The following is a 21,811-nucleotide window of genomic DNA, read 5'->3' on the forward strand; positions in this document are numbered from 1 at the left end:
AATTGGGGTGAAATAGTGAATCAAAGTTGTTGATGTAGCCATTTACCTTGGTCCAGAAGAGACCAGCCCTAGTTTTACTTTACTGAAATTAAAAAGCAACAGATTTGATTTGAGATAAGCAAATTTAATAAACATATAATCAAGTGAAAACTAGCTCAAATACCTTCCCTCGTTTTGCAAAGTTATCAGAGAACCTAGTACTCAAAGGTCTGTATGTCTCACAACACAACCTTATTATTGGTTCCCTCTTGGGTGAACAAATTCCTTACCTGCATGAGGTAACCTGATAATGTTACTACCAGCAGCTCTCTTTCAAAAATATTAATTCTTCTGTAAGTCTCTTCCACTGAAACTATCTGGTTACTAAATGTTCTCAGAAGGATCTTAGGATCCTATATTTAGGCTAGAAGAAACCCTGGGGGTCATCTATTTCAAACTCTTCTTTTTACAAATGAGGATATGAAGACCCAAAGAGGTTTCGTGATTTACCCAAGGTAAAAGTAAGTGACACAGAATAGATTCAAACCTCTGACACCAAAGCCAGTCCTCTCCAGACTGCTTTTTATTTTTATTTTTTATGGTATTTATTTTTCCCTCAATTACATGTCAGGACAGTTTTTAGCATTCATTTTTAAAAGATTTTGAGTTCCAAAGTTTTCCCCCTCCCTCCTCTTCCCTCTTTCTAAAATGATAGGGATATAGGAATTCTATTTCCTGATTTGTTAATTTGAATAATTTTTATTTTCATTAATATTTATCAACTTCACTCAGATTATCAGATTTATTGGCATACAATTGAGCAAAATATTTCTAATGATTGCTTTAATTTCATCTTCAGTGGTGGTGATTTCACCCATTTGATTTTTGATACTGGACATTTGTTCTTTTCTTTCTTTTTAAAAATCAAATTAAATCAATTGGCTTATGTATTTCTTGGTTGTTGTTTTTTCATAAAACCAGCCCTAGATTGACTTATTAGCTCAATTGTTTGTTTTTGTTTTGTTGAGGTTGTTTTTAACTTTCAATCTTATTAATCTCAGCTTTGATTTTCAGGATTTCCAATTTGGTGCTCAGTTGGGGATTTTTAATTTGTTCTTTTTCTAGTTTTCTTTATTTAGTTGTATGCTCAGTTCATTGATCTGTTCTTTTTCTCTTTTGTTGATGTAAGAATTTAGAGAAATAAATTTTCCTCTAACTACTGCTTTGGCTGCATCCCATAAATTTTAGGATCCTGTCTCGTTATTATTCTCTTAAGTGAAATTATTGATTGTTTCTATGATTTGTTCACTGACCCACTTATTTTTCAGATTATCTAGTTTCTAATTAATTTTTAATCTATCTTTCTACTGCCCTTTTTAATATAATTTTTATTGCATTATGATCTGAAAAGAACACACTTAATATTTCTGCCTTTCTACATTTGATTTTGAGGTTTTCATCCTGATCCATGGTCAATTTTTGTGTAGGTGTCATGTGCTACTGAGAAAAGGTTTTCTGTTCCTATTCAGCTTTCTCTACAGATTTGCCACATCTAACTTTTCTAATATTCTCTTTACTTCCTTAGTTTCTTTCTTGTTTATTTTTTAGCTTGATTTATCAAGTTCTCATAGAGGATAGTTAAGGTCCCCCACTAACATAATCTCGCTATCTATTTCTTCTGTAATTCACTTAGCTTCTTTAAGAATTTGGATGCTATACCACTTGGTACATACATGTTTAGTATTGATATTACTTCATTGTATATGGTACTTTTTAGAAAGATTTAATTTCCTTCTTTATTAGGTCTATTTTTGCTTTTACTTTGTCTGAGATCAGGATTGCTACCCCTGTTTTGTTTTTTTTTTTAACTTAAGTTGGAGCATGATAGATTCTACTCCAGTCCCTTACCTTTACTCTGTGTATCTCTCTCTGCTTCAGATGTGTTTCTTATAAACAACATATTGTAGGGTTCTGGTTTTTGATCCACTCTGCTATCCACTTTCATTTTATGGGAGAGCTCATCTCATTGACATTCACAGTTCTGATTACTACCTCTTTTTTCCCTCAATCCTGTTTTTCCTCCTGTCTGTCCTCTCTCTACTTTCACCATTTCCTTCCTCATCAGTGTTTTGCTTCTGTCTACACCTCACCTGATCTGCCCTCCTCTACTTAAGTTTCCACTCCTGATTCCACTTTACTTAATCTCCTCCTCTTCTACTTCCCTGTTAGATAAGATAGATTTCTATATTCAATTGATTGTGTATATTATTCCCTTTTACAGCTAATACTTATGAGAGTAAGGTTCAAGTGATGCCCATCACCCACCCTCCCACATTCCCCAGGACTATAATAGGTCTTTCATGCCTCTTCATGTGAAATAATTTACCTCATTCTACCTCTCCCTTCTTTCTGCACCCTGTGTACTCTTCTTTCTTGTCCCTTAGTTTTTTAAAATGTCATTCCCTCAAATTCATCTTATACCCAAACCCTTAATCTCTGTATATTCCTTCTAATTGTATTAGTGGTATAATTTTTAAGATTTACAAGTATCATCTCCCAGTGTAGGGATGTAAACAGTTTAGCTCTATTGAATCCCTTGTGCTTTCTTTTTCTTTTGTACCTATTTATGCATCAATTGAGTCTTGATATTGGGAATCAAGTTTTTGTTTTAGCTCTGGTCTTCTCTTTACAAAAGCTTGAAATCCTTCCATTTCATTGAATCACCATTTTCTCCCTTGATGCATGATGGTTATTTTTGCTAGGTAAGTGATTCTTGGTTGTAGTCCTACTTCTTTGCCTTCTGGAATATCATGTTCAATGACTTCTGATCTTTTAATGTTGCAACTGCTATGTCCTATGTAATACTGATTGTGGCTCCCTGATATTTGAAATGTTTTTTTTTCTGGCCACTTGGCAGTATTTTTTCCTTCACCTGATAGTTCTGGAATTTGACTATAATGTTCCTTGTATTTTTTATTTTGGGATCTCTTTCTTGAGATGCTCAGTGGATTCTTTCAATGCCTATTTTGCCCTCTGGTTCCAGGACATCAGGGCAATTTTTTCTTGATAATTTCTTGAAAGAAGATGTGCAAGTCTTCCTTTTGATTATGGCTTTCTTGTAGTTCAGTGATTCTGACACTGGCTCTCCTGGATCTATTTTTCAGGTCAGTTGTTATCCCCATGAGATGTCTTATGTTTTCATCTATTTTTTCATTCTTTTGAATTTGTTTAATTCTTGAATCATTATTTAGATTACACAGAATCATTAGTTTCCACTTGCTCAATTCCAATTTTAAGGAGCTGTTTTCCTCCATTGGTTTTTCTTTTCTTTTTAGTCAATTTTATCTTTTAAGGAGTTGTTTTCTTCAGTGGAGTTTTGCATCTCCTTTTCCATTTGGCCAATTCTACTTTTTAAGCAGTTATTTTCTTTTTCCTAACTGGTGACTCTTTTTTCAGAATTTTCTTGCATCACTCTCATTTCTTTTCCCAATTTTTCTTCTACTTCCCTTGTATAATTTTTAAGCTCCTTTTTGAGTTCTCTGAGCTATTTCTCGGCTTGAGATCACTTCTCATTTTACTTAGGGGTTTTGTCTTAGGTGTCTTGACATTGTTGTCCTGAGTTTGTGTCTTGATCCTTCCTATCACCATAATAACTTTCTGTAGTCAGATTCTTTTTTGGTTGTTTTTTGGCTCATTTTTTTTGGTCTTTTTCCTTTCTTTTAAATTTGAGTTCTGCTCCTGGGATGGAAGGGGAACTGTCTCAGGTTTCTTGTGTCACAGACTGCAGGTCTGGCTGCATGCAGCTTACCTGATGTTGAGCTGGGATCTTAGCACTAGTGCTTGGCATGTGCTAAAGCCAGTGGGGTATTTCTGTGCTCCCCCGGGGATACACTGAAGCATGTGGAGGTATGGTTGTTGGAGGTTGCCTCTTTGCTTGGGGCTATGCTGAAGCATATGGAGGTTTTCAGAGCTGGAGTCTGTCCATTCTCCTAGCTACGCTGAGGCAGGTGTGGAGTGGGCGTTCCTGGTCCACTGCACCGAGGCTCAGGATCTACTACTGATTTGCTGAGGTAGGACTTGCTGCTGGCTTGCTGGGACACTTCCTTTCCTGAACTGAAGTCCCTTTCCTCCCAAGTGAGGCAGAGCTTTTCTACAGATCTTCCAAGTTTTTTGAACTCACTCCATCTTTTTTGCTGGTTCTGTTATCCTGTGATTTGTTTTGGAGTGCTGTTTTATGGTTGTTTGGGGTAAATATGGGAGAGTTACCATGATATACTGCTTAGTCCACCATCTTGGTTCCCAGAAGTCCTGTCCAGACTGCTTTTTTTAAAGATGATGGTAAAATTAAACTAATTGAGGACTGGAAAAAGTCAATGTAAGACATCATTGTTTGGTCTTACAGGTGATAATTTGAATGAGATGACTTTTCCAGACGCTTTTAAAACCTCCATTCTATTGGACAATCCATTTAATTTCCCTAGGCCTCAATATTCCCATCTGTAAAATGAGCATAAAATACTACATTCCCTATCTCCCTCACAGTATTGTTGAGGTGGTACAGATGAAATAATATTTGCAGTACTAGGACCCCAGCTCAACATCAGGTAAGCTGTGTGTAGCACCATGTAAACAGCCAAGCCTGCAGTCTGTGACACAAGAAACCTGAGACAGTTTCCCTTCCACCCCAGGAGCAGAGCTAAAATTTAAAAGAAAGGAAAAAGACCAAAAAAGATGAGCCAAAAAACAACAAAAAAAGAATCTGACTATAGAAAGCTATTATGGTGATAGGAGGGATCAAGACACACAAAAAAAAAAACTGCAAAAAAAAATATTTTGCAACTATTAAGCAATTTGATACAGAAATTATAATTCTTATTAAAATTGCTATTATTCTCTAATTTCAGATGAGCATTCTCCAGAATCCCCGGGTTTGGCTTGATGCAGCTACACAGATCTTTTTTTCTCTTTCTCTGGCTTTAGGAGGACACATTGCATATTCAAGTTACAATCCACCCAAGTAAGAAGAGTTATTATTTTTGGTTAGCACCAAGTCTACAAAATTATCATTCCTCACCTTGGGTTCTTAGGGCGTGCTTCCTCCTGAACTTTTAGAGTGGTAACAACCATGACATCATCTTCACATTGTACCATTCTTCAAAAGAAAGCAAACGGCATTTCTAACAATTAATATTCCATTTGCTAAGGCGTATGGAAGCAAATAAAGAATGTTTTTTAGAAACCACCTCTTTTCTATGCAGCCCCAGAGGATTACTTGAAAGGAAGATCCTTGATTCATCTTGGTGACTAATGACCTCTCTCATGGCCTATGTCTTCCAAAGTTGCCCAACATGTATCCCAGAAGCAACTTAGACCTATGGAGACTCTCACTGAGTCAAAAATACAAGAAATCACTGATTTTTGCCACACTCTGTTCCTGGGAACCATATTATAAAATGGGTTATTCTAAAGTGGATCATATTTTCCCAGAGGAGCAATGTTAAAATTGGGTTTTGTGGTCCACACGATGTATTGTTTTAAAAAACCCAACAATACGGCAGCAATAAACCTCTATCGTATTTTAAAATGATAAAATTATTCTCCATACGTTGATCATGCAAGTCTAGTACAAAGCATTCATACAAAACATAAAAAATACAATTTGGCTATGTAACAAATTTGATTTAAAACTAATGTGAGAGTTATAATAAATATTAAGCAAGTGATTAGCAAGAATTTTGGTAGAATTCTTATAACTAAAAAGGGCATTTAAAAATATTTTGTATAGCCAGATTCCTCTTTTTTAAAAATAAAATAAAAATAAAATCAAAAATTGTTTTTACCTGTAATTGGGGAAAAAAATAAAAATATCAAGTTAGAAACAAAAATATTACTCAGAAAAGTTTAACACTTTCTTCAATAAGAAAGAATAAGAAGAAATGGCCAAAAAGTCATCTCATTCCATTGGCCTTTAGGTTGAGTTAAGGGTTAGAATCATTTTTTTGCAAATAGCCTACAGTTTCCTTTTTTAATAAATAGAAGTAGTATATCTGTAAACTGTTAAATGAGTGGGTTAAAAAAGCAAAACCTGAATTATGCACCTGTAGTAAAGACCACAGGCTGAACAGATCATGTAATTATAAAAAGTCTGGATGACCCATATTCCACAAAATATGTGAGTTGTATTTACTGGGGGACATGTTCTAGTGAAACAAGGGAGTTGTAACATCAGTGCCAATAATTTCAGGTGATTTTTAAGTGTCTGCTTCATACAGAAAAAGGTGCTAGGTTCTGGGCAGACACAAAGTTTATATCCAACATTGTCTCTGTCCTCACAGAGCTTATAGTCTCCCAGGAAAATATGACACACAGAGTACAATACATTATTTTACAAAGATATCAAGAGGTACAAACAAAATACTAGAAAGTTAGGGAAGGTTATTGCTGACTGAGGGATTAGGGAAAGTTTTCTGGATAAGTTGTCATTTGAGTTGTGTTGTAAAGAATGGGGTGGGGGGAGAGAGAGAATTCCTGGACATTTTAACTCTGAAGAGGAAGAGAAGGATTTTAAGAGGTGAAGATGGGAGAGCCAAGCAAGTGCTTCCCAGGAAATTAGTTGGTTACAGGGAATGAGGAATTAAAAATAATACCAAGGTTGTGAGGCCAGGTTACTGGGAGGATGGCAGTACCCTTGAAGGGTAGTAAGTAGAGGAAGTAAGCAGAAAAGTGAAAAAGAGAGGAAGATTTGGGGAGGAAAAGAATGAATTCTGTTTCTGACAGGTTAAGTTTGAAATGCCAAAGAGATACTCAGTTCTAAATGCTCAAAAGGCTGTCTGGTGATGTTAAGCCCCGCACTTAGAATAGTGCCTGCACTTAGTAAATGTTCACTGGCTGATTGACCTCCATGATCTCAATGCTCAAGCCAAAGTGGTGCTCTCTGCCCTCTGACCATGATGCAGTTACACCTCGGGGCCTTTTCTTAGGCTGTCTCCCTCATCTGCAATGCCCCTTCTCCTTGCTTTCACAGGAATGACTGCAAGAAGGATAGCATCAACATAGCCTTTAAAATCTAGCTAACAGAATAATAGATTTAGAGCAGATGGGGATCTTGCAGCCACCTAATCCAGCTCCTTCATTTTACAGATGAGGAAACAAAGGTACAGAGAGGTTGTGACTTACTCAAGGTCATATGGGTAGTGAGTGACAGAGATGGCATTTAAATGGTGGTCCCAAATCCAATGCTCTTTCCACTGTACCAAGCTGGTGCCCTGCTACATCCTCACCTTCTCCCAGAAGTATTCCTGGATCTCCTGGTTGTGAAAACTATCCCCATCTGAGTTCCCATGGTCCACTGTCAGAATATCCCCCACGCACTAATATTGTGGATTTTAGCTCTCTCTGTTGCTTTCTTATCCCGCTGTAAGCAACTTGAGGGTAGGGAGCCATCCCTTATCTGAATTTTCCCCTCCAATGACTAGCACAGTGGGTACTTAGTAAATGTTTGCTGCATTATATGGTACTCTTGTTTTTAAAAAACAAAACAAAACAACTCTCTAAACACCAATGAAAATGCTTTTATTTGTTTTTTTTCCCAGGAATGATTGTGAAAAAGATGCTGTAACCATAGCCATAGTGAACAGCCTGACCTCCCTCTATGCTTCTATGGCTGTTTTCTCTGTCCTAGGCTTCAAAGCAACAAATGATTACTGGGCTTGCCTAGACAGGTAGGATCCTATTGCAGGCACCATATCAGGAGCAAAATGTTGGCTTTAATTGTGTTTTTCTTTTTTGGGGTGTGGGGTGTGGTAGGGCACAGAGGAGGGAAGGATAGGGGAATGGTATGACTGAGCAGGAAATCAGAGCTAATAACTGAATTTTTCCAGGAATTGAGGAATCACACGTGATGTAAATATTATTAGTTACCATGCCTAAATACCCATGTGTCATCAGTAGTGAAGCCAGGAATAGAATTCAAACTATTCTGACCCCAACAAAAAACAGATATATTGAAAAAACTAGAATTTCACAACTGTAATGAAAGGGGCAGCTAGGTGGTATAGCAGATATAACATCGGGCTTGGAGTCAGAACAGAGTCATTTTCATGAATTCAAATCCAGCCTTAGACACTAGCTGTGTCACCCTGGACAAGTCACTTAGCCCTGTTTGCCCTCAGTTTCCTCATCTATAAAATGAGGTAGAGAAGGAAATTGGCAAACCACTCCAATATCTTTGCCAAATGGGGTAATGAAGAGTTAGACACAACTGAAACAATCAAACAGGAGAATAAACTCATTAAGGGTAGGGACCACGTCTTTATTTATCTCTGTATCTTTTCCAGTGCCCAGCAAGGTACCCTGTACATAGTACCTACTTAAATATTGTTTGGATAAAGAGGTGAATGAATGAAAGCCTAGAGCCAAAAAGTGATCAAAATATGCTAGCTTCTACATACAAAGATAATGCTACTGATGACCAATTATCCATCGTATGTGCATTAGGTTGCTTTCCCAATCTGAGAAATGATCAGCGTGATGAAAAGCCCCTTGAGATCCCTGCCACTGAGTTGGGGTCACACTGAGGCTGAGAAATACAGCCAAGATAACCTATCCACCCGGAAATTAAATGTAGAAACTTGACTTCCCAACAGCAATGAAAGATAGGCAACAAGGAAGCCAAGTCTTTCCTGGGATGTTTGGTATGCATGTTCTATATGTTTGTAAAAGTGTGGTGTGGTCTGGGGTTGTCAATCTCCAAGCTAATGCACTTAGTTGAGGAGAAAACCACTATTTCCCAGTGTAATAATGCTAGACAGAAAACTATAAATATATGTAAATATATACATATAAATAACTATAAATATAAAACTATAAATAAGAGTGATACAACAACCCACTTCCCAATAAATTCTGCTAAGTATCAGGAAAAGAAGCATGTGATATAAAAAAACCCCAAAGATTCATTGTTTTTCCCCAGCAGCAAACCTGAAACCAAAGTAGGGCAATCGAAGCTTCATCCAAGACAATGAAATTTAGCGTTCAATGATATCACCTACACTCCTTTAGCTGTTAGAAACAGCTGAGCTTAACACCCAGTTAGCACAATTACTTGGTCAAAATTGCGTCCTAGGTGAGCTCCTTCTGGGCCCATTCCCATCCCAGACTACTTCCCATCGCATCCTTAGCGGTGACCTTATGGTACTTCTCGGAATTTTCTCCCATAGGTCCAAATGTCCTAAGGTCTATCCCGCACATGCTCATTAAGAGAATTTGTTCTAAGAAGTTGATAAGAGGACACATTTTGGTTTTCTTTTATTTGCTTATCCTTGCTCTTAGATGACTAGTTATAGCTGTGTCCAACAGTAGAGGTGGTCGTCCAGGGTCAGCTGGGCTCCATAGAAGCTGATGGGATGCTTTCTTTCTTTCTTTCTTTTTCTTTCATTTCCTCCTCTTTGCTTTCATCATCATCTTCATTATCAATATGAACCCCATGGTTATATGTGGCTATCATCATGTATTCGTTTGAGCTTTTGTAGTTGTTTTTCAGTTGTGTCCAACTCTTTATGGCCTCATTTAGGGATTTCTTGGCAAATATATTGGAGTGGTTTGCCATTTCCTTCTCTGGATCAGTTTACAGATAAGGAAACTGAGGCAAGCAGGGGTAAGTGATTTACCTAGAGTCACAGAGCTAGTAAGTGTCTCAAGCTGGATTTGAACTCAAGTCTTCCTGATCCTAAGCCCAGCGTTCTATCTACTGCCCCACTTGGTTGCCCCTATTCATTTGAGTGTTACTGCTGAGTTATGGACAGGAGAGATCACCAAAAACCAGAAAAAAAAACTTTCAAGCTTTGTTTTAGCTACCATTCTCCACCTTCTTCTCACCCTCACCCCCCACCCAGAAAGAACCACTCACCAGCAGAAGGAGATTAGCATGGTTGTGTTGCAAATCCTGATGCTTCCTCTGTTCTACCCCAGGTGGTAGTGATAGAAGCTCTAAATTTGGAATTTCAGGCATTGTGCTAAGTCCTGGGATGACATTCTGAGGACATGACCTGCTTCCCAGAACCCAGCAAAAATACCATGCTTGTTTGTGAAGGATTAATGGCTCTGGTCTTCCTGCTCAGTGGACTGACCATGTGATAATTCAAAGGAAGGTGAACCTATCTTTGGCCTGACCCCCATGACCACTTTATCAGTCTTAGAAGAATTCAATGCCCTCTTCAAAAGAGAAAACCTACTTCAGCACAGAATTCACTGGATTACATAGTTAAGGCAAAGTTTCCTCTACACGTGGCACAGATAAGGATATTTTTGTTATTCACTCATTTCAGTGGTTTCCGACTCTTCAAGACATTATTTAGGGTTTTCTTCTCAAAGATACTGGAGTGATTTGCCATTTCTTACTCCAGCTCATTTTACAGATGAGGAAACTGAGGCAGACAGGGTTAAGTGCCTTGCCTAGGGTCATACAGGTTGGATTTGAAGATGAGTCTTCCTGACTCCAGGTCTGGCACTCTATGTGCCAACTAGCTGCCCTTGAGAGGGAACTAGGAAATCCAATTAAGTAGCTCCTCCCCAAAAGAAACTGATACCCCATCCCCTTTGTTGGTGTAGACATGGGGGTATCTCACAGTAATTTCTAAAATATGGATCTGAAGGAATTAAGCCCCCTCTTGGAAAACTTTATATAACAGTTATTTCCTAGAAAATGATGCGCTCTCCCATTGACCACATTTATGGTGGTAATAAACTTGTTTCGAGGCTTCTGAATTCAATGACCTGCAAGTGATTTTGTGTATACCCAGTAAAATGCTCACAAAGCCATCTGCTCTTCTCTCTGACAGAAACATCATCAGCATCGTCAATGAGTTTGATTTTCCAGACCAAAGCATCCAGCGAGATGACTATCTAGCCTGCTTCACATACTTGAATTCAACCCAGTCAGACAGGCTGGCACGGCTCCAGCTAAAGAGCTGTTCCCTGCAAGATTTTCTGGACAAGGTAGTGACACTCAGACCATGCTCTGGGTTCAGTAGGAAGCAGTGTGGCTTAGTGGAAAGAGCATGGGACTGATCAGAGGCCCAGGGATCAAGCTCCCACTGACTGTGGACTTCGCATCTGTCTGAGGCAGGAACCGACAGCCTCAAGGACCCTCTGGGTCCTCAAGTGTGGCCCTTTGACTAGACCCAAACTTCACAGAATAAATTCCCTTAATAAAAGAATTTGTTCTGTAAAACTGGACTCAGTCAAAAGGCTTCACCCAAGGACCTAGAAGGCCACATGTGACCTCAAAGCCACAGGGTCCCCACCCCTGGACTCTGAGACGTTGAGAAAGAAACATTTCTCTGGGCCTCAGTTTCCTTGAGGAGCCACAAACTGAAGGGGGTGGACTAAATAAACTCCAAAGTTCCTGCAAACTCTAAATCCTCTGGCTCTACAGATATCGACATATAGCATTCATTGGACACATGCTATCTGGCTTAATGAGTACTTTCTTCATTTTAGAAGGAACCTCATTGGCCATTTAGTCCAGCCTATACCTGAGAAAGAACTCTCAGGAGAACATTCAAGAAGCAGGCATCTAACCTCTGCTTGAAAACCCGGCCATGAAAATGAAGCCACTATCTCTAGTGGTAGCCTGTTCCACTTTGGGATAGCTCTAATTAATCCCAGAAATGTTATTAAGCACCCACTATGTACCAGACCCTGTGCTTCCGAGTCCTTCGAAGTTTCTCCTTTCTTGAAACATAAATTTTCCTCTTTTACACTTCTACCTCTTGCCCCTGGTCTTTCCCTTCAAGAGACAAAATAACAAATCTAATAGTTTATATTTTGCCTAGCCCCAGATGGTAGATCTATGATCAACAGGTAGCATTTGCAAAGTAGCAAAATTTGCCATAAAACGTCAATGACACCCATTAACTTAATCTCATATCACAGACAGAAAAGGATAAAGGAAGCATTTTTGTTTGCTGTTGCCTCCTAGGAGACCCAAATAAATATTGGCTTCCATTGGAGAGTAAATAGTGTGACAGAGAACCAGGCTTTCCTATGAAAAGAGAGATGAGACTTCTCTTTGGACCAGAGGGCAGAACTGGGAATCAGGGGTAGAGAGTGCAGAAGGGGAGATTAAGGCTTGATGTAAGGAAGAATTTCCTAGCAATTGGATCTGTAGAGAAAATGGATTACTTCAAGAGACAGTGAGCTCTCACCCACTGAAGGTCTTTGAGTTAAGGCACATTTTAGGTACCTTTGGGGCATATTTTTGGGGGTATTCTTATCCAGATTTGAATCAGACTAGAGTAAATGTTCTTAGCCTTTTTTTGTACCATGAGCCCCTCTGACAGTCTGGGGGAAGCATAGAGACCTCCCATACCCGAGAATAATGGGTTGAAATAATTGAAGGAATTGCCACATTTTGCTCAGAAATTAGGGAAAGTAAAGATATAATTTTTCCCCACTAAAGTTCACAGATATCTATAACTTTATCTACCTCTAGCAGTACAGATCAAGTTGTGAGCCCCCAGGTTAGGAACCCCAGGCCTCTAGAAGTCTTTACTAATTCTGAGATTCTGACATGAGATCATCGGCTGCCACAAGAGCCATCTTGATATTGGACTTTCCCAGGCTGGGTCTGTGAACTATGCGTGCTTGAAGAAGAAAAGACATTTAAGACTGTATGACTTTAAACAAGGTGCTGGAAGGAATTCTAGAGTACAGCATGTCCCACCTTCTCATCTGACAGAGGAAGCAAAGGAGGCAGAAGGGAGAAGTTAAGGATGTGATTTCTGTCCCTTCTTCCTCTACCTTTGTTTCAGCCTCAATGGCAGAGAAAGTACTCAGTTAAAAGGGATGGAAAGTTGAAGAATTCCCCCTCTTATTTTCCATTCATTTAATTCATGACCATGGTTAATTATAATCTCTTATTGCTTCCATGTGTAAAATGGGAAAATCATGTTATATCTTCACTCATAAGGATCTTATCAATGTCCACTTAAGGAGCTTTTAAATCTGCGGGTTGGAAGTGCCACACATATATCTGTTGCATTTAATCATTCCCAGAAAACATCATCTGCTGGAAAAAAATGTATATAGATCTTTTCATCCCACAATATGAACAAATTGCAGCAGCTTTAAGTAAGATCAGTGTAGATTCTGACCAAGGGACCCTAACTTCTCAGCGTTAGAGTATGGCCATATTCAAACAGAAATAAAAAAAAGAAAAAAGAGAAGATGAGGAGAAGGGAGGATAGGGGAAGGATTGAGGGAGGGTGAAGTAGAAAAAAGGAAGAAATGAAAATGGTTTCTTTAGTTAAAAGTCGGAAAGTTCACCTTCAAGACTCATAGATGGAGAGACCATGGCCAAGAGAGGTTAAGTGATTTGCCCAAGCTCACATGTGGAATAAGTGGAGATGTGAAAGAAGCATGTATACACACACTCTGTGCCCAAGCAGGGAAAAAAATAGAGGCTGAGGTCAGTCCAGACCATCTGTACACTACTTAAGCTGCCTAATCCCGGACAACAAGGTAAGTTTCTAGATCCCCTCTAAGATAAGCGAAAAGTTTATTCTGGCTTTTGAAGAACTCTTTAACTGATTTCCATTGACTTTATTTAGGAAAAAAAATAAACCTGTTGTTGTTCAGTTGTTTCAATCATATTTTCTGTGACCCCATCTAGGATTTTCTTGGCAAAGATACTGGAGTGACTTGCTATTTCCTTCTCCAACTCATTTTACAGATGGGGAAACTGAGGCAAAGAGGGTTAAGTGATTTGCCCAGGGTCACACAGTTAGTAAGTGTCTGAAGTTGGGTTTCAACTCAGGAAGATGAATCTTCCTGACTCCAGGCCCAGCACTGTATCTACTATGTCACCAACATAATTCATTTCCTTTGTACTCATATCTTATGCATTTAGAGAGGTGATTCTGAGAAGGGGTCCTCAGACTTCATCAGACTACTGAAGGGCTCCAGGACACACAAAAGCTGAAGAACCTCTGACTTAATTGCCATAAGACCAGAGCTCTGTCACTTGCTAGCTGGATGACTTTAGACAAATCACTCTGGGTTGGAGTTTCCTGATCTGTAAAATGAGGGAGCGAGGTCTCTTCCAGCCCTAGATTCAAGATTCTATGACTTGACTGTGACTGTGAACTAAAGCTCCCAAAGTCCAGGGTTCAACATGATTGTGCATGTGCCTGTGTCTGTGTTTGTATGTTCCACAGAGCGCCTCTGGTACCGGCCTGGCCTTCATTGTCTTCACAGAGGCCATCATTCACATGCCTGGCTCTCCTGCATGGGCTGTGCTCTTCTTTGGGATGCTGTTTTCCTTGGGTCTTAGTTCCATGTTTGGAAATATGGAAGGAGTACTGACGCCTATTCTAGATATGCAAATCCTGCCCAGGTCAGTCCCCAAGGAATTAATAACAGGTAAGTGAAGAATTAGGTCATTCTTAAAATAATTACTCTCCCTCCTCACTTTCTGCTCCGTGCCACTCCCTCCCTCCAGGTTTACTTAGCAACCTAAGTCACCCTCTCCATCCCCTTCCCCTTTTCTGGGCTCCTCCTCTAATTGACAGGCTTAGTAATAATATAACCCCCTTAGGAGGGATAAGGGTTAGGGAATCTGAGTGGTTTTCACCAATATAAAAAAGTGGTCCAACCTGTCGCTGTGTGACTTTCCAAGTCTGGGGTTCTTATGTCATCTCCAGCAGAACTTGATGTGGACAAAAAAAGAATGAGAATAGTCCCCCCACCCACCCACCTATCTATGGCCTAACTCCTGCCCCTAATCAAGGCTGTGTCCTATCTACTCAGTATTTGTTTGGGTTCTGGAGAAGTAGAGCAGATGGAAAGAATAGGGAAGAAGAAAAAAGAATGGAAGAGAAGGGAACAGAGGAAGGAAAGGAAAAGGAGTAGGGAAGGGTAGGGCCAATGAGAAGGAGAAGATCTAAAGATGGGCAAGTCAATTACTAAGGATTAGAGTTATCCCAGAGTCTATGGGCACCCTTCCTTTTTTCTGGAGGTAGTGGACTCACAATCTTTGGGGGTCTTTAAGCAGTCTTCAAACACCAGATGACAACTTGTCATGTGCATTGAAGAGATGATTCTTTGTGTGGGTATGGGCTGTGAAGCCCCTTACCAGTCTGAAATCTGAGATTCTGTAAAAAGTGTTTTTTATATGCTTGCAAATAACAAAAACGTACAGTTGCTACTGTCCCTGGATACGATATCCCTTCCCTTCTCTTTTTCGCCCCCCTTCCCTTCCAAACACCAACATACTTTTTTTCCTCCTTTTTTAGCTGTGATGTGCCTAATTTCCTGCCTCGTCGCTCTTTGTTTCGCACTACAATCTGGTAGTTACTGGCTTGAAATCTTTGACAATTATGCAGCTTCCTTGAACCTATTGATCTTTGCCTTCTTTGAAGTTACCGGTGTCATTTATGTTTATGGAATGAAAAGGTAATGTTAACCTGGTTTGGAGTTCTTTCTTCCTGAGGGGACAAGGAGTTCCTTCTCAATAACGCTTGAAGGGGACCCTCCATTTGGTAAAGTGAAGGAGAGCCAGGAGTAGCCCAGTAGAAATCTGGTTGCCTATAGGGGTAAGGAACTCAGCCAGTTAGAAGTATCTTCCTCTAAAGGCTTCATTGAGATCCTAAGGTATGTCCGCAAAACAAAAAGACATAGAGGAAGACCTCTAACATTTTAGGTGGATTTTCTCTTGGTCTGTGGGAGAATACATATAACAGTCATAGAAAATGAGAAGGCATGTATGGATTTTGACCCATACCAGGGGAAGGAATAGTGGGAATGCAGCCATCTCTAAGGTCACAGACCTTTTGAGTTATTGAAATCTCTAAGTAAAATACGTTTCTAATGACAAAAAAAATGTTTATCAAAAACATGAGAGGCAGAATGGCATAGTAAATAAAGAACTAGCCTTCTAGCCAAGATGACCTGAGTTCAGGTTCCCTCTCTGACACATCCTGGATATGTGACCCTTGACATAGCACTTAACTCCTTAGTGTTCTAGACAATTCTTTAAGACTGTAACTTAAAGAGAAGATGCGTCCCTACATTAGTAGAGGGAGTTTCTTCATTCAGAAGCTCTCTACACCAGTAAAACATTGTTCCTGTCTCTGCCCAGAAACATCATTCTACAACATGAGTGAATACCAGACTCTGCTATTAGAAGCACATATCTAAGGAATCATATTTTGTTCCTTTGTATATGGTTGATTCCAATGTGGAAAGAAAGGATTCATCTCAAGTGTGTCCTGAAACCAGCTGGACAGACCATCTACTAAATAGTGTACAAGAAAGAGTAAATATTATCTGAGGCAACCAGGCCCAGTGAATAAAGCACCCGTCCTGGAATCAGGAGGACCTGAGTTCAGACACTTGACACAAGCTGTGTGACCTTGGGCAAGTCCCTTAACCTCAATTGCCTTGCATTCCCCCCCTCCAAAAAAAGAATAAGGTAAATATTATCTGAAGTGTCATTTCAGTCATCCTGCTCCATAAGTCTGTGATTTCAGTAAGAAGCAGTGCAGAAAACGAAACAGCAGTGGGTTTCCTTTACAAAACCAAAATTAGAGTAAGGAGATTAAGACCACAGTTTGTGTTCAATAAGACTGCATCTTATTTATTTTGCATTCAGTTGTCTAATTATTTAGGGAATGGTCTTAGGAAAACCTGAAGGAATGAAGCAGAGATATAAACAGGCCTGTTTATGTCTCCTTATTCCAATCATTGAAATGTCAGTGAGTTCGGTGGTTGAGGATTCCCTCTGCTGCTCAGCTCTCATTCCCTCTACACCATAGAAAAGGCTTCATGATTCTGTGAAGACAAAAAACTCACCCAATAATGCAAAATCTGGCACTCAGCCTTTATGAATTTAGCAGGGCTGCTCCTTAGATGACATATACCTTATCAATGGATCTGTATTTGAAGTCATTGCATCTTGAAAGGGCTTGCCAAAGTACTCAGTTTCCTCCCTGGACAAAGCTTCTCAATACTTAATTTGATAACTTCATAGCTTATTTCTTATAAAGAGTCAAGTAAAAGATGCTTTTATCTGTGATGTATAATAGTCACCACCCTATACATGGTATGAATGGTACAAAAAGGGAGAGGGAAAAGGTAATTGTCACTCAAGATTGTCAAAGCTGGAACTTGCAGTATTTTCTTAATAAATACATAAGGGTAATCGGGGGGATTGGGGGGATTAGAATCTGCAGTGTTCATTCTTTACCAATAAAGAGGAATTGAAAGATGTCCATGACATTCAGAAAAGATAATCCTGTTTAGAGAGTCTAACTGAAGAGACTTCAAAGTCAGGGCTAGGGTAGGAGAGGTGGGGCAAGAATGTGAACTGTTCTATTCATGTGGCAGGTTCTGTGACGATGTGGAATGGATGACAGGAAGGCGGCCCAACATCTACTGGCAGGTGACATGGAAAGTCATCAGTCCTCTGCTCCTGCTGACCATCTTTATAGCCTACATCATCCTAATGACACAAAAGCAGCCAACGTATGGATCCTGGGACCCACAATATGTAGGTCTCTTTGTTTAACAAATTCAGGGAGTCTCGCCCATTCATCCCTCTGGGCCCAACAAAGAACCAGATTTATCAAGTCTCTAGAATCAGTTTAAACTTTATGGCTGTGGATATCTTTGGACCAAAAATCTACCTCCATAGCAACAAAGACCCAGAGAATCTATAAACTGGATAATCATTAACTAAATAATCAATTCAAATCAGATCCACCAACAGCATTAAGGCCCCGATCTCATAATCTGCTTCTTTTCCCCAACATCTTAATTGTCTAAACCCTGAGTAAGGCATATATTTGGGCTCTTAATAAGAGGACAGTGAAAAGTGCAAAGGTAAAAAGGACAGTAATAATAAAAATGAAATGCCTTTATTTGAATAAAGAGAAATGTAAAAATCTGTCATAGTAAGCATATATTATGATATGCTAGTTTTATATAAACATTTATCAGTGTTTAGTTATCCTTTCAAATGTGGTACAAAAGATAAGGTACTAGATTTACAGTTGGAGAATTGGGTGTAGGTCCTGAATCTCACTAATTGTGTGGCCATAGGAAAGAAATTTAATTTCTCTGGGCCTAATTTCTTCATGTGTAAAATGAGGGGAATAGACTCTAGACCAAAAGTGTCAAACTCATAAGTGACATGTGCTTACAAAATTTCTGAGTGTTCCAGAACCAGATTAAAATGTAACAAGAAAATATTTAGCAAAATAAAACACAAGATAGTTAATGCCAATTTGTGGTTTTCTAAGTCAATATGTGGTCTGTAAAGACCTATGTCTATATGAGCTTGTCACCATTGGTCTAGACCATGCTGCAATTCCAAATAATACATCACATAACCACTACATGGTTTTCAGAGTTCTTTTATCTATAGACATGCCTCACCTAACATTGCTAATTGGTCCCACAAAAACACAAAGTTAAATGAGATAATTATGGAGGTATATGTAATCAGCAGAATGACATTATAAATGAGTAATGGTTACAAGACAGTTTTGAGACTTTATGCTGAGGTTCAGTGATAATTTATCAATGACATAATTGTAAAACAACTTCGGTTAGGAAAACCTAAATAAGATTCTGAGGACATCATCTCATCTAAACTACGCTAATTCAAGAACCAATTTGGCTCTCAAGAACCCAAAACTATCTTGATCATAGTAAGGTCCTTGTCCATCTTGCCCCTCGGATGAAGCTGCTATGTTGCAGGGAAAGTATCCTCAGGAGCCAGGGGTCTTACCCTGGCATTTCTCTTTAATGCACAGAAGTGTACACTTTTATTTTTCTTGTAATTCAGCTAGGACTCTGAGTTCATTGATCCTAGGAAGGAAGAAGACTGAAGTTCTTCCACAGCGAAAGCTCTAAGTCATCAAAAAATAGAAATGTAATTGCTACAGTTGGTGGGAGGAACTCTTTCCATTTCAATTCTTCTTACTGTCAATGACCCTTATTCAAGGGAACTCAAAATAAGGGTGCCAAAGGGACAAGCCCATGCCACCTCTCCATGCCACTTTGGGCACACCAGCAACAAACTTTGTGGTTGTTTTATTCCTACAGGTTGATTTTCCAATCAAGCAGGACAAATTTTACCCTGTCTGGGTGCAAGTCATCTGTGTGATGTTGTCACTACTTCCTTGCATTTGGATACCTGGGATAGCACTTTTTCAACTAATCAACAGAAGGCAAGGAAAGGGGAAGAATGCATGGCCAACACCTGATGGCAAAAACCCATGAATCTGTTGAGGACTGAAGGGGTAATTCTTTGTAAAAGAGGAAGGAAATAGGGGAATTAATGTCATAAACCGTGAGTTTGGGTTGTCAGGGTGGTTTTGTCACTTGGACAAGAGGGACAGTATGCAGCTTCAGCATGATGAGTAGTTTATTCAGTTGTTATCCATGACAACATTCTCTCTCCTAGCTCTAGAATATTGCACTCCTCAGTTTTCCCTTAATTACTGGCTCACAAGTATATTTCCCATTTGGATGTCAATAATACACAGCAGCACAGTAGACAAAATGCTGGGCCTTGAGTCAGGAAAACTCATCTTCCTGAGTTCAAATCAGGCCTCAGACACTTAGTAGTTGTGTGACCCTGGGCAAGTCACTTCACCCTGTTTGCCTCAGTTTCTTCTTCTGTAAAATAAGTTGGAGAAAGAAATAGCAAATAACTTGTGTCTTTGCCAAAAAAAAACCCCAAAGAGGGTAGCAAAGAATCAGACATGACTGAACAATACATACCAATGGAGAGTATCCTGGCCAACAAGAGAAATGAACCAGCATATTCCCAATGTGCCTCAAGATGGACCATTTTGAATGATGCCAGCTGCTTCATGGACAAGAATCTAGAACCTCATCTCCATACTAACTGCCCAGTCATTCTCATGCTCTCCTCTCTACCTGTCCAGTCATTCACACATTACCCACACCTACCTTGTTTTCTATTAGCTTTACCACATCTGGTTCCATCTCCTTCCTCTTTCTTGCAAACCATCTATTCACCATGTTCTAAATTAAGCTCTATACCCTTTTCAGATTCTATTTCAAAGGCTTATAATGACACCAATGTAAAGCTACAATAACAACAACAAAAGAAAAAAATAGAAAAGAAAATATGTACCAAGGAATTCAATGGTGAAAATATTCTCGTGCTAAACATATAAATCAATATAATACTTAAAGATGACAAAATGGCAGACTAAGAATCAGTCGTCTTGCTTATCTTTAAGCCACTTCTCATGATTAAATTTGATTTAAGCAATATAGTGATTTGTCTGTTCTTTAAATGCAGAAGCCACTGGAACCTCTGAAATGACAGACAAGGTTATCAAACATATTTGTCAAGGTTATACCATTCATGAACGTTGTCTATAGTCCATACACTAATCTATTTACTCCTAGAGTCTGACCATGTCTATTTAAAAGAAAGTTGTATTGCTAGAAGCAGTCTCTGATCAGCAGACCTGAGAACCTACTTTATCTGGCCATCCTCAATTGCTTTTCCCCTGTGGTAAGGCATTAGCCTACCCCCTACCCCCTTTAAACACACCCAGGTTCCTCTGAAAGCTATCCCAAGTTTGAGGCCCCTTGTGGATCAGCATCCACTCCGAACTGTTGCTTCATGAGCCTCTGCTAATGTGTTTCTTTTACTAGCCAATTAGAGGACATGTTATTTTGAAGTAAAAGTATTTACTTTAACTTAATAAAAAAGTGATAAGAACTATTCCCCATAAACATAGGGATGTACTCTTCCACAGTCAACTGTACCCCAAGTAGAAGATTAGGGACGGAAGGAAGACACATGGTCAGGGTAATTCACACTCCTTGGCGGGGAGGCAGGGTTCTGAACTGGAACACCTTTCTGGCTCTGCTCCAGAACTGCTGCTTGCTTCTCTACCAAGCTGCCTACGGTTTCTGCTGAAGTGATTGGGTTGCAGGCCAGACTGTCTGCTCACTGGAGGTGCCTCCAACTCAGCTGGCACTTTTATTCAACTGCCCTCTGCTTCTCTTTGCTGGCATTTCCAGCGAGTTACTGATTTTATGTCTTTTTTCTAGTTCACAAAAGAGGAGTTCTCAGATCTTTTAGCACAAAGACTCAGGGGCCATCTCACTCCTTTCTCCCAGGTAAACAGAAGTTAGTAGTAAAATCTGTCTTTTGAATTCAAACTCTTTTGCTGTAATCCAGGTTCTCATAGTCTAAATCAGTGGTCCTCAAACTTTTCCAGAGTAGTAGGGCCCTTTTAACAAAATTTTAGCATATCTGTTATAGTAAAAATTCCCTAAAAAATTTTTTTTAATATATATTTAAAAACAACACAAAGAAATACAAATTAAATACAAGCTTGGGGTATTTCAGTGTCCTTGAATGCTGTTTGAAAAACACTAGTCTAAACTTTTATTTGAATTATGCTAGAAAATTCTTTTTAGTTCCTATTATACTCCTGGTTGCCTAAATTCCTACAAATCAGGGGTGTGCTGGTGCCGGTTCATGCTCTCTGGTGAGCCAACTGTTAAATTTCTAGCATGAAAATTACACATTGGGAATTGGCAAACACAACAAATCAGGGCTTGATTTATTGTTTTGTTTATTCATCTACTCTAGACTTAAGAAAGTGATGGAGGAAATGTTAGTAATTCAGATCAAAATTTAAAGTTTATCTTGTTCCCCCCTTTTTTGGAGAGCCAGCTGTTAAATATTTACCAGTACTTGGTTGCTATAAATTATCCTGGGAGGTCTACTTTGCAAAACAGCAGAGGTTCTAGGTATAGGTATGTAATAGGGTAT

The 21,811-nt window shown here is 39.2% G+C and overlaps 1 protein-coding gene across 1 annotated transcript in view; it reads left to right on the forward strand.

Moving 5' to 3' along the window:
- The window catches only part of SLC6A18 (solute carrier family 6 member 18), a 44,801-nt gene extending 24,536 nt beyond the window's left edge, over nucleotides 1-20,265 (forward strand). Inside the window, exons 6-12 of the mRNA XM_072599520.1 lie at nucleotides 4,884-4,996; nucleotides 7,572-7,700; nucleotides 10,818-10,974; nucleotides 14,196-14,400; nucleotides 15,273-15,432; nucleotides 17,365-17,527; nucleotides 19,087-20,265. Of these exons, the coding sequence (XP_072455621.1) occupies nucleotides 4,884-4,996; nucleotides 7,572-7,700; nucleotides 10,818-10,974; nucleotides 14,196-14,400; nucleotides 15,273-15,432; nucleotides 17,365-17,527; nucleotides 19,087-19,263 (1,104 nt within the window). The 3' untranslated portion in view covers nucleotides 19,264-20,265. The remainder of the gene's footprint in view (nucleotides 1-4,883; nucleotides 4,997-7,571; nucleotides 7,701-10,817; nucleotides 10,975-14,195; nucleotides 14,401-15,272; nucleotides 15,433-17,364; nucleotides 17,528-19,086) is intronic.
- The last annotated feature ends 1,546 nt before the right edge of the window (nucleotides 20,266-21,811 follow it).

This window comes from Notamacropus eugenii, chromosome 4, assembly GCF_028372415.1.
Source record: "Notamacropus eugenii isolate mMacEug1 chromosome 4, mMacEug1.pri_v2, whole genome shotgun sequence".
NCBI lineage: Eukaryota > Metazoa > Chordata > Mammalia > Diprotodontia > Macropodidae > Notamacropus > Notamacropus eugenii.